The sequence below is a fragment of the Orussus abietinus genome, unplaced genomic scaffold, assembly GCF_000612105.2.
Source record: "Orussus abietinus isolate OABI.00-Male unplaced genomic scaffold, Oabi_2.0 scaffold513, whole genome shotgun sequence".
In the NCBI taxonomy this organism is placed as follows: Eukaryota; Metazoa; Arthropoda; class Insecta; order Hymenoptera; family Orussidae; genus Orussus; species Orussus abietinus.
Genome location: NW_019394691.1, coordinates 1 through 12,764, shown reverse-complemented (window position 1 = coordinate 12,764; position 12,764 = coordinate 1). Strand labels below are relative to the sequence as shown.

The following is a 12,764-nucleotide window of genomic DNA, read 5'->3' as shown; positions in this document are numbered from 1 at the left end:
TTCAAGGGTATTAGACCAAACTGTCCGAAACTTTGACACGTCACTCCTGATCAGCTAAGAATTGTCCTAACACCTTCAAAATTTGGATTTTTGGAAACAATTTTTTAACTCAGCCCAGACCAAAACCAAAATGGGGTCGAGCTCTCATATTTCGATCAATGTACAGTTATCGAAGGCTCTGATATGAGAAACGAAAGGGTCAGGATAATCTTACGACAATTTAGAACACTCTGGTAGTCGATAAACTCGCATTTGAACGGGATAAAGGCGAAAAAAGTGTTTTATGCGCTTCTATGCCAAAACGATGGGAATACGAGGTCTCGGAGTGAAAATTTAGTTGACCTGGAAATCACAGATGGCGCAGGGGGTCCCCCTGCAGCCAATTAGGGCCCCAGAAAGCATGAATCCAGAGGATTTCTGGAGTTTTGCTTCGATTTCTTTATAATTATTGTACGAAAACGACAGGTGGAGTATGCCATTTAGGACAATACCGAATATAATTCGACACAGCTGTCAATATAAAAATGAACGTCGGGAACGTAGGCATTTAGAAAAATCTCCTGTACCGACGTCGATCAAGTTCCTCGACGTGTTTCACTTCACCTTAAGCTTGGGTTGAGGTATTCTCGCTCACAGGAGCTCCCGCTAAACGAGAGGAAAAATTGTTAAGCTCCCTTGGGAGGGGATGAAGAATCTGTTAAACAGGCGGGAGAATTGAAAACTCCACTTTGACCCTTTGGAAATGAAGATCATTTCGGAAGAGAAACGCGAAAAACAATTCAAGATCCGTAATCGAGTTAAGCGCCATGTACATGGATTTTTGCTCGCAAGCAAAGAATCCGTTAAACAAGCGGGAGAATTGAAAATTGCACTTTGGTCCTCCGGAAACGGAGAGCTTCTCACACGGGAAATTTGTTATCGAGTTAAGCGCTATGTACATGGATTTTTGCTCGCAAGCAAAGAATTCGTTAAACAAGCGGAATAGTTGAAAATTTCTCTTTGGTCCTTCGGAAACGGATAGCTTCTCACAGGGGAAATTCTAAGGAAACTCGAGATTTGTTATCGAGTCAAGCGTACGTGAATCTTCGCTGGCAGACGAAGAATCCGTTAAACGGGCGAACGAGTTGGGAATTCCCGCGGGGTTCACCGGAAACGAAGGACTCCTTTTAGGAGAAACGCGGGATTCGTTTTCGAGTATACGTGGATTTTCGCTCGAAGGTGAAGAATCCGTTAAACGAGCGAAAGTATTGAAAATTCCTCTTTAGCTCCTTGGAAATGAAGATCATTTTGCAGGGAAGAGGTGAAACAAAAATTCGAGACACGTTAACGTGTCAATGTACGTAAATTTTCATTCGTAGGTGAATCCGTTAAACGAGCGGAAATATTGAAAATTCCTTTTTGGCTCTTTAGAAATGAAAATCATTTCGCAGGGGAATCGCAAAAAAAAATTGAGATTCGTTATCGAGTCAAGCGCCGTGTACGTGGATTATTATTCGCAGGTGAATCCATTAAACGAGCGGAAGTATTGAAAATTCCTTTTTGGCCCTTTGGAAATGAAGATCATTTCGCAGGAGAAATGCGAAAAAAAAATTCAAGATTCGTAATTGAGAGTTAAGCACCATGTACGTGGATTTTTGCTCGGAGGCAAAGAATCCCTTAAACGAGCGGAAGAGTCGGGGATTCCCACGAGGTTCTGCGGAAATGGAGAGCATCTCGTAGAGGAAACGCGAGACCCGTTAGCGTGTTAAGGTGAAGTGTAACACGTCTAGGAACTTGATCGACGTCGATAAAGAAGATTTTTCTAAATGCCTACGTTGCCTACGTTCGTTTCTAGATCGACAGCTGTGTCGAATTATATTGGATATTGTACCAAATGGCATACTCCACCTGTCGGTTTCGTACAATAAATATCAAGAAATCGAAGTAAAACTCCAGAAATCCTCTGGATTCATGCTTTCTGGGGCCCTAATTGACTGCAGAGAAACCCCCTGTGCCATCTGTAATTTCCAGGTGAATTAAATTTTCACTCCGAGACCTTGTATTCCCATCGTTTCAACACAGAAGCGCATACAACACTTTTTTTGCCTTTATCCCGTTCAAATGCGAGTTTATCGATTACCAGAGTGTTCTAAATTGTTGTCAAATTGTCCTGACCCTATCATTTCTCATATCAGAGCCTTCGATAATTGTACATTGATCGAAATATGAGAGCTCGACGCCATTTTGATTCTGGTCTGGGCTGAGTTAAAAAGTTTTGTTAAAAAATCCAAATTTTGAATGTGTCAGGGCAATTCTTAGATGATCAGAAGTGACGTGTCAAAGTTTCGGACAGTTTGGTCTAATACCCTTAAGAAAAAGTGTTGTATTCGAATCGACTGATTTAAAGGGGGTTTCACTTCACCTTAACGCGCTAATGGAGCCCGCGTTTCCGGAGGACCTCGGGGCGCATCTCGACTCTTCCGGTCGTTTAACGATTTCCCCGTTGCCGAGAATACACCTGCGAGGGGCTCAGCGCGCTGCCGAAGCTCTCTTGAGGCCCTCTCTTCCCTCCGTGCTGTAGTTTCTCCGAATCGACGCGAGCGGAGCCCTCGCGCCAAATAAACGGCTCGTCGCGACGCCTCGAGGAAAATCCAGGCCACCGGGACGCGGATTATCCCGGAAGTGTCGACCTCTTGCAAAACGATTTACTCGAACCGGCCGTTTTAAATAAACCTTGCGCAAGGATGCGCCTTTTCCCATTCGCGTAACTCCGTCAAAGTCTCTCATAGAGTTCGAAGATTCCCAATAGCGTAAAATTGCAGAAGGTAACCGTGAAACGTCCCACAAGGTACCGTGAATATCGAGAATTTACGAGAACCTTCATTATGTTATTTATACTTTAGGCTTCCTCGTTTAAGGCGAAGTGAAACCCCCTTCAAAACTGTCGATTCAAATACAACACTTTTATTGAAGGGTATTGGACCAAACTGTCCGAAACTTTGACACATCACTCCTGATCATCTAAGAATTGTCCTGACACATTCAAAATTTGGATTTTTTAACAAAACTTTTTAACTCAGCCCAGACCAGAACCAAAATGGCGTCGAGCTCTCATATTTCGATTAATGTACAATTATCGAATGCTCCGACGTCAGAAACGAAAGGCTCAGGACAATTTTACGACAATTTAGAACACTCTGGTAATAGATAAACTCGCATTTGAACGGGATAAAGGCAAAAAAAGTGTTGTATGCGCTTGTATGCCAAAACGATGGGAATACAACGTCTCGGAGTGAAGATTTAATTGACCTGGAAATCACAGATGGCGCAAGGTGTCCCTCTTCAGCCAATTAGGGCCCCAGAAAGCATGAATCCAGAGGATTTCTGGAGTGTTACTTTGATTCCTTCATAATTATTATACGAAAACGACAGGTGGACTATGCCATTTAATGCATTACCTAATATAATTCGACCCAGCTGTCAATATAAAAACGAACGTCGGCAACGAAGATATTTAGAAAAATCTTTATCGACGTCGATCAAGTTCCTCGACGTGTTTCACTTCACCTTAAATATCATATCTTTTCTTCTTTAAACTCCGAGCTAAAGGGTAACGAATACAATTAGAAAATATCGATCATACGGTGTTATTTACTTCCAGCTAATATCATTCATGTGTGTTGAACTTCCCGTGAAATTTTCAATTCATCCGCTCCGTCGTGATTTTAATTCTCCCAATTTCTCGATAAGAAGAAGAGCTGTGGAAAAATGACCGACAAGTTGCCGGGAACTTCCCATTGTTCCCGACGTAACTTCCCTCGTTTAGGGCTCTAAATTCTCGTGTCCACGTGCAAGTAAAACCTGCGAGAGCTGCTCTTGGACAATTCCCGCCATATTGTACACAGTTTTGGAAGTGAGGCTGCGCAAATAAATTAACATATAAAATGTCCCCGGGAATTCAAGCTTCTCTGGGAAGATATATGTGCCCATAATTATGAAAGTGGTCTAAGTCAAAATTTAAAAAAAAATGAATTTATCAGTTATTTCACGCCATATTATTTCAAACGAAATTAATNCTACGAAAAATATTTAAAAAACCGATTTTTCGCTAAACTTTGGGGGGTTGTTTCACCCCTTAAATGTGGACTATTGCAGATATAAAAAAACACGTGTCTCTCAGATTTTTGTGTTCTTCAACATATATGAAACTCAATAAGATCGGAGGCGGACACTTGGGAATGTTTCCTTGTTAGACCACTTTCATAATTATGGGCACATATCGCGATTTACTCCCACGTGGACGACGAGCCATAACGAATAACGAAAAAGAGGACGTGGGTTAAATGACGAGACTCTTCGTGGATGGAATCGTTCTCTAAATTATGGTCGTTCGTCTCTTTAACACAGTTCACCGTCTTTTTACACCTACGTATGTACAGCGCTCCGAGCTACTATTATAAAATACAATTGTTAATGTTATTAGTCGGTCGTCGGTAATCGTAATCGCCGTTATAACTAACGCAACGCCATGCCTCCTCGTGTAACGCCGACGTTTGCAATTCTGCAAACTCTAACTTATTAATGTACAGGTCGTATATCTCCGGGACTACATCGTGTACCTAAGCGCGTATACGCCCCCGCGCTTATGTCGAAACTCGATATACATACATATGTGTGTATACATATATATATACATAGTTCTTTTTCTTTTAACAAATAGGAGATATACATATAAAACGTCAGGAGACTTTTTATCACGGTCGCGCACGCGCAGGACTTCTTCTAGGGACGATCATAGAAGTAGCAAACGCGCGTTGCGGCATTTCCGCGGGATTTCCGCGTACCCCTAATTACGCGTACTCCCCATTACTTTCTCTCTTTTTCACATTTTTACGCGCACCCATTCACCCGCCCTCGATCCGCATATACATGTATATGTATATACAGATATAATTTCCTTTTTCTTCATATCCACCGCGACGTATAATACACAGAGCTATGTCACGAAAACCGTTTTTCCTTTTTTCCCTTTATTTCCTTCTCTTTAGTCATTCGAACACGTTATACCGCGTGGTGCGAAGAAAAAGATCGACGATTTGTACTTGACTGAGCGGTACGAAAATAAACGCGTATGCCATTTAAGCCGAGTTAATATAAAATCGCAGAAGAGGAGAGAGAGAGAGCAAGGCAAATGCGACGGTCCAAGATATGGCTCTTTGAGAATCTTGTTGAATTAAAAAAAAGAAAGGCCCCTCCGGGATGACAAAGAAGGTCCACGGTTGATATTCGTAAAAAGTTTAACGCTAAAAGCAGAGACCAAGAGAGTCCGTACGCCTCTGGGATTGGTAAAGCGTTTAACCAGAGCTGGAAACGCTACCGCGTGAGTTTGCTCGCATTTTGTTTAACACTAAACGTACCAAGCAATGTCAAATGACCCCTTTCAAAATTTACTTTAAAATCGTTCATTTATTATTTTTTTTGCTCGCTTAAAAATGATAATATATGTCTGAATATTTTATTAGAAATCATAAGTTACGTCGCAAATTAGTTTCTTTAATAAATTAAGAATTTCTTTCTAAAAATCAACGTTTATTTCATAAGGGGTCAAATGACCTCTTTCAAAATTTACTTTAAAATCGTTCATTCATTGTTATTTTTTTTGCTCGCTTAAAGATGAAAATATATATGTCTGAATATTTTATTAGAAATCATAAGTTACGTCGCGAATTAGTTGCTTGAATAAATTAAGAATTTCTTTCTAAAAATCAACATTTATTTCATAAGGGATCAAATGACCCCTCATGGTAAGAATAGGTATGTGTAAAGTACCAGTACGTTTAGTGTTAACGTCTCAGATCGAACACGTCGTAATTGAGACCGCACTGATAAAAATCGACGGGAATTTGCACAGATTCTTTTACACACTTTGTAACTTAAGCTTCGCCTAGAACAATGTCACACTGGAAGAATTACATATTGGAAAATGTATAAATACACATAACAATGTATATACACCGTATTGGTGCATTTTTTTCTTTCTTTCTTGAATTTAACGTAACGTTACGTTATAGTTTTTCTGTCATATTTAACTGGGACGCTGAATGTGACGTTACGGAGACTGCAATTTATAGTGGCATCGGAATAACGTAAATATACATAGGCATTTTTATCAGTGCACGCTCGTTCGAGTATATTCGATATGTAAAATAAGATAGATCTCGGAAGAAAGCACCACGCCATCCAAGATTCCGAAATCGTAACGCGTGAACATCGTGGTGAACTACGCAAGCGGTCGTGTCACTTAATTAAATTCGCTCACTAACGGGGAGATAACTCGTTCTCTGGTAATCGAACGGAGGACATAGTTTCTTATGACAGTTTTATCAGTCGGTGTCTCGTCGATTCGATGCGATCTATTGCGCAATTCTTACGCCCGGACACGGTGGAAAACTTACGACGCAATTCGGACAACTAAGCTACGACGGCAAACGAATGAGAGGTTAGAAATTCGATGCACCGGATGTTCTCTCGCCGGGGGGAAAGAAAGAAAAAAGAAAAAAAAAAGAAAAAAAGGGTTAACTCGCCGTGGAGCGTGCAATCTTAAATCGAACGACTGCATTAAAACTTGACCTTAAGTGAACGGTAATCACAATTCGTGTGGTAATCACACTCGAGGCTCGTAGCGGTTTTACGTAGCAGCCTATCTCGGTTTTGATTCGAAGGATACCTTCCGTCCACTAGGACTCGTAATTACAATTAACCGGAACAAAGTGTGTATAACTTTTGCTGCCCTCGGTGTTCTTCTATTATTATGCAACAAATACACGTAGACGTAAAAGTAACTTTACAATTATTTGTACTATACAGTAGATAGGCGTACATGAGCAGTGCAACGGCTGCTACGTACATGATATTTTATATATATTTATCTATATATATGGTTTTTGTTTCAAATTATAGAACATCGCCATCGAAAGATCATTGACTGTTTCTTTGTTAGAAAAGTTTTGAGTTAAAAGCCATTACGTGACTCGCATAATCTTGCGACTTGCCTTTACATTTCACGCAATACTGTGGTTCTCGATAACGTGATGTATATTTGTGGAAATTGAAATTAAGCAATTTATCACACAGCAAGACTAAACTGGTTCACAACTTAAAACTCACACGTGGAAAATGTTCTCAAGTAAGATCTCTTTTGGCTAAAACGGCAATGCATCGAAGTGCATCTGTGAGATCAACTGTTTTCGTTTTACATTAGAAATAATTACGCGTGAGAAATTAAATATCATAAGGTCCGTTTATCAAGACACAGCGAGTCAGTGTCGCGAGACCTCGAATGTCGAGAATGGTATTTCTGCATTTAGTGCATCAAACTTAGTCTTAACGATGAACTTGACTTCTCTCGCTCTGTACACATTTGTTTAAAAATCCATTCGCACACAGGTAGACTAAATGGAAAGCGTTTCTTTTATCAATTTTTTCATAGTATTTCCCATTGTGGTGCTCGAAGGTCCTGAAGTCGTGAAAGATAATTTAAAGAGATAAGGCTGAATATCGGGATACGAGGTGTCAAAAATCAAGTCTAACTCGGTTTGGTTAGGCATTTTGGGGAGATAATCGTGCCGATTCATGACTTCAGTTATGTACAGAATCTTATCGGTCAGTAAATCCCCTACTTTTTCTCTGCATATTTGACGCTCGTGTTCGGTTGCAAGTTTGATCAGTTCCAGGCGTACGGTCCAAACTTCCCATGGGATACATTCGGGCTGAAACGGCCAGCGATTCTTTTTCTTTTGAAAGAACTCCAAGGAGATCTGACCTGATCCAGGACTATCCGTGGAGCGCAGTGCCTCCGAAAAGCCCGAAATCTCTTGCTTCAGCGTACGATCCAAATGAATCGAAGAGCAGCAGACGTAAGTGAAATCGATGAAATCACAGTCGACGTCTTGATATCCGACGGTTCCTACCGAGTAGCTACCTTCCTGTTTGTACCTGAACTTGCCAAGGCTCCGATGAAAGAGGACGCTGTGAAAAATACTTGCTACTGCCTCGTCCACTTGCCGACCCTCCATGCTGAGTTCGAATAATTGTGTTCTGGCATTCATGATAAATCCTGGAATAAAGTATCGATACAGTCCTCCCGTTCTCTCTCGTCGACTTAGCATAGCCTATGACGAAACATCCACCGAAACCTGCGGAGTCACTCGACCAGTACGCTTACTTTTTCAAGACCCTCCGAACACCTCCACCCTCGTTATAACGCGATTCCCACCTAGTCTTCAAGGACCACTCAACGTGCAGAAGAGTGCAAACGTCATTCGAAGCATAACTATATACCAAGGTCCGCGTACGCTATAACCTTCGCCCCGCGCTTTTTCCTTTACGTAACTGTCGCCGAAAAAAGATCGTGATTTCGAAGGGATAAAAATCGTGCGCCTTTCCAGACCGAAAAGAAGAACCGACGCCAGCTTACCGTTCCGTTAGCCGTAGTCGGTGGCTTCTTCCGTATAATTTATTCCTTCGTCACGCCAGGCGAACACTCTCGGGTTAATTCGCAACGTCCGTCATCGCCGACCCACCGAGCGTTGCGGCCGTTTTCCCCATAGGATAATCCGGGACTCGGCCGATTCCCGTCCGACCTCTTCCCGACGACCTCCAGCTTGCTTCCGCCTGCTTCCGCTTGCCAGTCCTCGTTTTCACACGCTCGCTTATGCGCTCTTAATTTTCCACCGACTTCCCATCCTCCCGCGCGTCCGACGTGGGCCAACTCTCGGCGAGCGAGCGCGAGGATCTACGCGTCCCGACGCACTGCCTTGCGAGCGCGCATTTGTAGGTAAACAACAGCTGTGCGCGCCGTGCACGCCATTTTGTACCGCTTCCCCGCAACCAACATCCGCGGGCAACCGACGACCCCCGATGACGACGGCGACGACGATGACGGCAACGCTGGCGACCGAGTTAACGGGTCTCGCGCCCTCATTCGCAATCGCCTAATCCTGCGAAAAACCAATCAACCTTCGAATAAATAAATGACAATCACTAGGTGGTCACGTGATCGCCATCAATCGACGCCACACAGATGACTGGAGCCTCAGCTGATGCACCGCGCGCGTGTGCGAACGGATCTAAGGAAAGGGAGCCTCGTGACATCTCGCGGGAAATCGAGGAACTACACCTGACGACTTACCGATCAATTTTCTCTCAACTGAGTGACCTGCCTCGAGCTTCACCACCGCCATCTACTGGAAGTAAGTCAAAACCGGTCCGCGTTTACCATGGATAGACTCCTTGTTCTACCCCAAGTATGCATGCATGCGCATACGCATGGATAAGAATAAGGGGAGAATTTTACCCCATAGGCGATCCAAGGAAAAGTGTGCTCCGAGCGCGCGCTTGCCCTTATATACGCTCAGCTGCGCTCGGCGCAGGCAAACTGCGCATGTCAGAGATATCGCTCCAAAAATTTTATTTTCATATTTTTAGGTCCTTTATCACATCTGACGTCTTAATCTTTTAATTGTTGTACCTTATGAGTATTTTTCCTCTAATTTTGAATATAATACGGTATGGTAAGAATTCATGTATCGGTTGATAATGTCGATCGAAACTGAGTTCACATATATTATGTACTGTTTATGAACCCAATGTGCTTCCCTTCTTCAAGGACCCGGTTGACTGAAATTTGTGCTTGGTAGTTGTTAATAATCTTGTATAAAGCAAGAAAATATAATATGGCTTTAAGACGTGTCGTTGTTGGTTAGTATGAAATTAAATTTTTATTTAAAGGTAGCAGACTCTACTGTAAATGCTAGCTAATCATTGTTAAAATTAGGTTATGTACTGCCTCAGGGGGTGGTACCGGTTTCATTGGGTCAAGTCTGGTCAGGGCGCTCAGATCTGCAGGTGCTCGTGTCCTAATTGTCTGTCGAGAACCCGAGCAAGAAAACGAAATCTCTTGGGTAAATATTACTTAAAGTTTACATTGTTTACCAGTATTCCGTATATACATAAAATATTAGCCTATAAACATACTATAAAAACCTGTGAAAATAAATGTACGAAATTAATTTCACTTGAATAGGAAGACGTAAAACGGTCTGGCTTACCTGCAGATATATCAGGTGTAATTAATGTTGCTGGTCAAAATGTTCTCGATCCACTGAAAAGGTGGTCTCCAAAGTTTAAGGAAGAAGTCTGGGATAGTCGAGTACAAACTACGAAAATATTAGCATCAGCAATTGTTAAAACAAATGCTGAAGTATTTACTACCATTTCTGGTGTCGCTTACTATAAACCTAGCGATAAAATATACACGGAAAATACCAAGTGCGAGAAATATGATTTTTTGTCAGGTTGTATCAAAATAGTTAATAAAAATTCATTCAAATTTATGTTAATGTAATAAATTAATGATGGATATAATTTAATAATTGTATTTTCATCCTTTTAGAACTCTGTCATGAATGGGAAGCAGCGGCAAAGTTACCCATAAACTGTAACATTCGACAAGTTGTTATAAGGTCGGGAGTTGTACTAGGACGAACTGGTGGCATGATCAAACAAATATTCTATCCCTTCTATTTAGGTATGGGTGGTCCTATTGGTAGTGGTGAACAGTACATGCCATGGATACACATAAATGATTTATGCAATTTATTTATACATGTACTAATAAGATCAAACGTGTCGGGTGTATTGAATGGAGTAGCACCTCAGGTTTGAAAGTAATACAGTCTACTTCTTATGACTTATTTTACATGAAATTTACTTCATAATTATTATTTTTTATTAGATTATAACTAATGAGCAGTTCACAAAAGCATTCGCTGCCGCTCTTCATAGACCAGCTTTGATACCAGTACCGATTCCAATCCTGTCACTCATATTTCACCCAGAACGAGCAAAGGTATATAAAAAGTTGATCACTGTAAGTACGCAGTTAAATTATTTTAATCTCTAATATTTACACAGATCATGACGGAAGGTCAAAAAGTTGTACCAAAACGAGTTTTGGAGACTGGATTTCAGTATGAGTATAGCACTATTGTTAGTGCTTGCAAAAAATTTAACAAATTATTTTATATAGACGAGCTTATGTGAAGCTCGATGCTCGATGCACTAGTCTGAACAAAACTGTTGTATAGTTGGTACGTGTATAACTTTATAGAGTCATTAAACATATTTGATTAAGTCAAACATTGATACGTATGTACAAATACATGACTTATTTATTCACATTTTCGTGTAGAACTAGCTACAAAAAAAATATTACACCGAGTGATACCCCTTTTTAAAGTTGATCCTTTGATATGGATACTGATGTTTGTAAGAATAAAAGCTTGGAGTACTCAGTCGTCTCAGTAGAATTTTGATTGACATTTGTTCCAAGTGGTCGACATTTAGCAGTATATTTGTTTGCGACATAATATCTAAATACCATTTCTTCGGTGAGGAATCTACGGATTCACTTTCAGAGACAGATACTTTAGCCGGTCGTTCGTCATGTTTTTCAATTTCGTAGACACTTAAAAAGTGATTGATTTTTTTCTTTAGAGTTTGTACCTCGTCATAGGTCAATCCGTAGGTACTGAGGAAAGCTACCTTTCCACTTCGGTGGAGAAGAAAGAGTCCTAAATTCATCGTAGCTCCGACATGCCGTATATCATTCAATTTCATGACCCTTAAAAAACTTACTGGTATACAGGAATATATTTTGTTCAACCAAGTACACCTAGATATAATAGCTTCATTTCTTTCCATATCTAAAATCATATCTTCCCATTCGCCTAATGCATCCAAACCGAACATGACTTCAATCGCTGTTAATGCTGCTAACACGAAAGGATTCCTTGTTACGTTTGAAAGTACTGAGATAAAAACGATTACGGTTACTGAAATACAAATATAATTCATATGAACGATTTGAGTTAGATGCGCCGATTCTCAGCATTGCTGCGGATTTCTGTTACAAAGTTATCATTTTATGTAACGTAGTCGTGGCTTACAGGAAAATAGAAACCATGCAAGAAATCCCGGCCTTCGGCAAAGGTGCAATACTTTTTTCTTGTCAATCTTCAGATAGGGTTTCCCCGTTAAAATCATTTTTACGCGGGAAATTTTTTAGAAATTTCTTACAATTAGGAAGTAAACGGCGGACATTCCATGGCTTCTCAAATGACGCTCGGAAAACATCGGCAGTTATTTTTTACGCCATAATTGTTGACCTCTCTTTGGTAGGGTTGGGTAAGTATAATACGTCAACTAATATACGTGGTTTTCTACACGTATATTACAACGTATAATACGCCCCTAGTTTTTTACGCAGGCACGAAGTATATTACCCCAAACTAAACGTGCAAAGAGCATGCGCAATATCGTCAATAGCCAATGAGAGCCCGCCTATTTACCTCTAAGTGAGATTCTCATTGGCTATTAAGGGGATTGTGCTTTACGTCTCCACAAATCCGTGCACATTCGAAATCAACCTTGGAATTTTGAAATGTATGCATATCAGAGACGAGTTGGGAGATTGCTCACGGGCAGGGTCGCGCGATCGCTCCGTGTGCTGTTCTCTGATTTCGTACGTTAGCTTTCACCGTTTTTTGCCCCCAAGGGCGGCGCAACGAATTTCTGGTAGGGGCTCGCGCACTCGCGATGGCTGTGCCATCTACCAGTTGCCGTTGGCGGCTCACGTATTCGTGATGGTAATACCATGCGGCAGTTGACGGTGGTGGCTTACCATTATGGCAATCTCCTAACTCATCTCTGCCAAATCAGAGATG

General features: G+C 41.2%; 3 protein-coding genes across 5 annotated transcripts; 1 reads left to right on the top strand and 2 right to left on the bottom strand.

The window, feature by feature from the left end:
- Nucleotides 1–4,338: 4,338 nt before the first annotated feature.
- Nucleotides 4,339–9,070, bottom strand: LOC105702819 (autophagy-related protein 101). 2 transcript variants are annotated; one of them, XM_012430685.1, is made up of 2 exons: nt 8,456–9,070; nt 4,339–8,095 (listed from the first exon to the last, which is right to left on the bottom strand). In XM_012430685.1, exon 2 carries the CDS (start codon nt 8,085–8,087, stop codon nt 7,431–7,433), a length of 657 nt encoding a protein of 218 aa, XP_012286108.1. In that variant the 5' UTR covers nt 8,088–8,095; nt 8,456–9,070; the 3' UTR covers nt 4,339–7,430. The 2 variants fall into 2 exon arrangements, with proteins under 2 accessions (XP_012286108.1, XP_012286109.1); XM_012430686.1 differs by lacking the exon at nt 8,456–9,070 and adding an exon at nt 8,204–8,350.
- A 361-nt stretch (nt 9,071–9,431) lies between these two features.
- LOC105702814 (epimerase family protein SDR39U1) lies at nt 9,432–11,182 on the top strand. 2 transcript variants are annotated; one of them, XM_012430677.2, is made up of 7 exons: nt 9,432–9,551; nt 9,647–9,738; nt 9,832–9,941; nt 10,064–10,334; nt 10,433–10,698; nt 10,775–10,888; nt 10,954–11,182. In XM_012430677.2, the coding sequence occupies exons 2-7, from the start codon at nt 9,714–9,716 to the stop codon at nt 11,080–11,082; spliced, it is 915 nt and encodes a 304-aa protein (XP_012286100.1). In that variant the 5' UTR covers nt 9,432–9,551; nt 9,647–9,713; the 3' UTR covers nt 11,083–11,182. The 2 variants fall into 2 exon arrangements, with proteins under 2 accessions (XP_012286100.1, XP_012286099.1); XM_012430676.2 differs by having other exon boundaries at nt 9,432–9,738.
- A 10-nt stretch (nt 11,183–11,192) lies between these two features.
- Nucleotides 11,193–12,211, bottom strand: LOC105702815. The gene is made up of 2 exons (XM_012430678.1): nt 11,988–12,211; nt 11,193–11,873 (listed from the first exon to the last, which is right to left on the bottom strand). The coding sequence occupies exons 1-2, from the start codon at nt 12,082–12,084 to the stop codon at nt 11,251–11,253; spliced, it is 720 nt and encodes a 239-aa protein (XP_012286101.1). The 5' UTR covers nt 12,085–12,211; the 3' UTR covers nt 11,193–11,250.
- Between the last annotated feature and the right edge of the window lie 553 nt (nt 12,212–12,764).

What these genes read in the sequence shown, in the direction of transcription:
- LOC105702819 (XM_012430685.1), bottom strand. Translation starts at nt 8,087, where the DNA reads ATGAATGCCAGAACACAATTATTCGAACTCAGCATGGAGGGTCGGCAA.
- LOC105702814 (XM_012430677.2), top strand. Translation starts at nt 9,714, where the DNA reads ATGGCTTTAAGACGTGTCGTTGTTG. An exon ending in GAAATATGATTTTTTGTCAG is followed by an intron (nt 10,335 to 10,432) that starts GTTGTATCAAAA and finishes TCATCCTTTTAG; the next exon opens with AACTCTGTCATGAATGGGAA. An exon ending in TTCACCCAGAACGAGCAAAG is followed by an intron (nt 10,889 to 10,953) that starts GTATATAAAAAG and finishes ATATTTACACAG; the next exon opens with ATCATGACGGAAGGTCAAAA.
- LOC105702815 (XM_012430678.1), bottom strand. Translation starts at nt 12,084, where the DNA reads ATGATTTTAACGGGGAAACCCTATCTGAAGATTGACAAGAAAAAAGTA. An exon ending in TGCATGGTTTCTATTTTCCT is followed by an intron (nt 11,874 to 11,987) that starts GTAAGCCACGAC and finishes TTTGTATTTCAG; the next exon opens with TAACCGTAATCGTTTTTATC.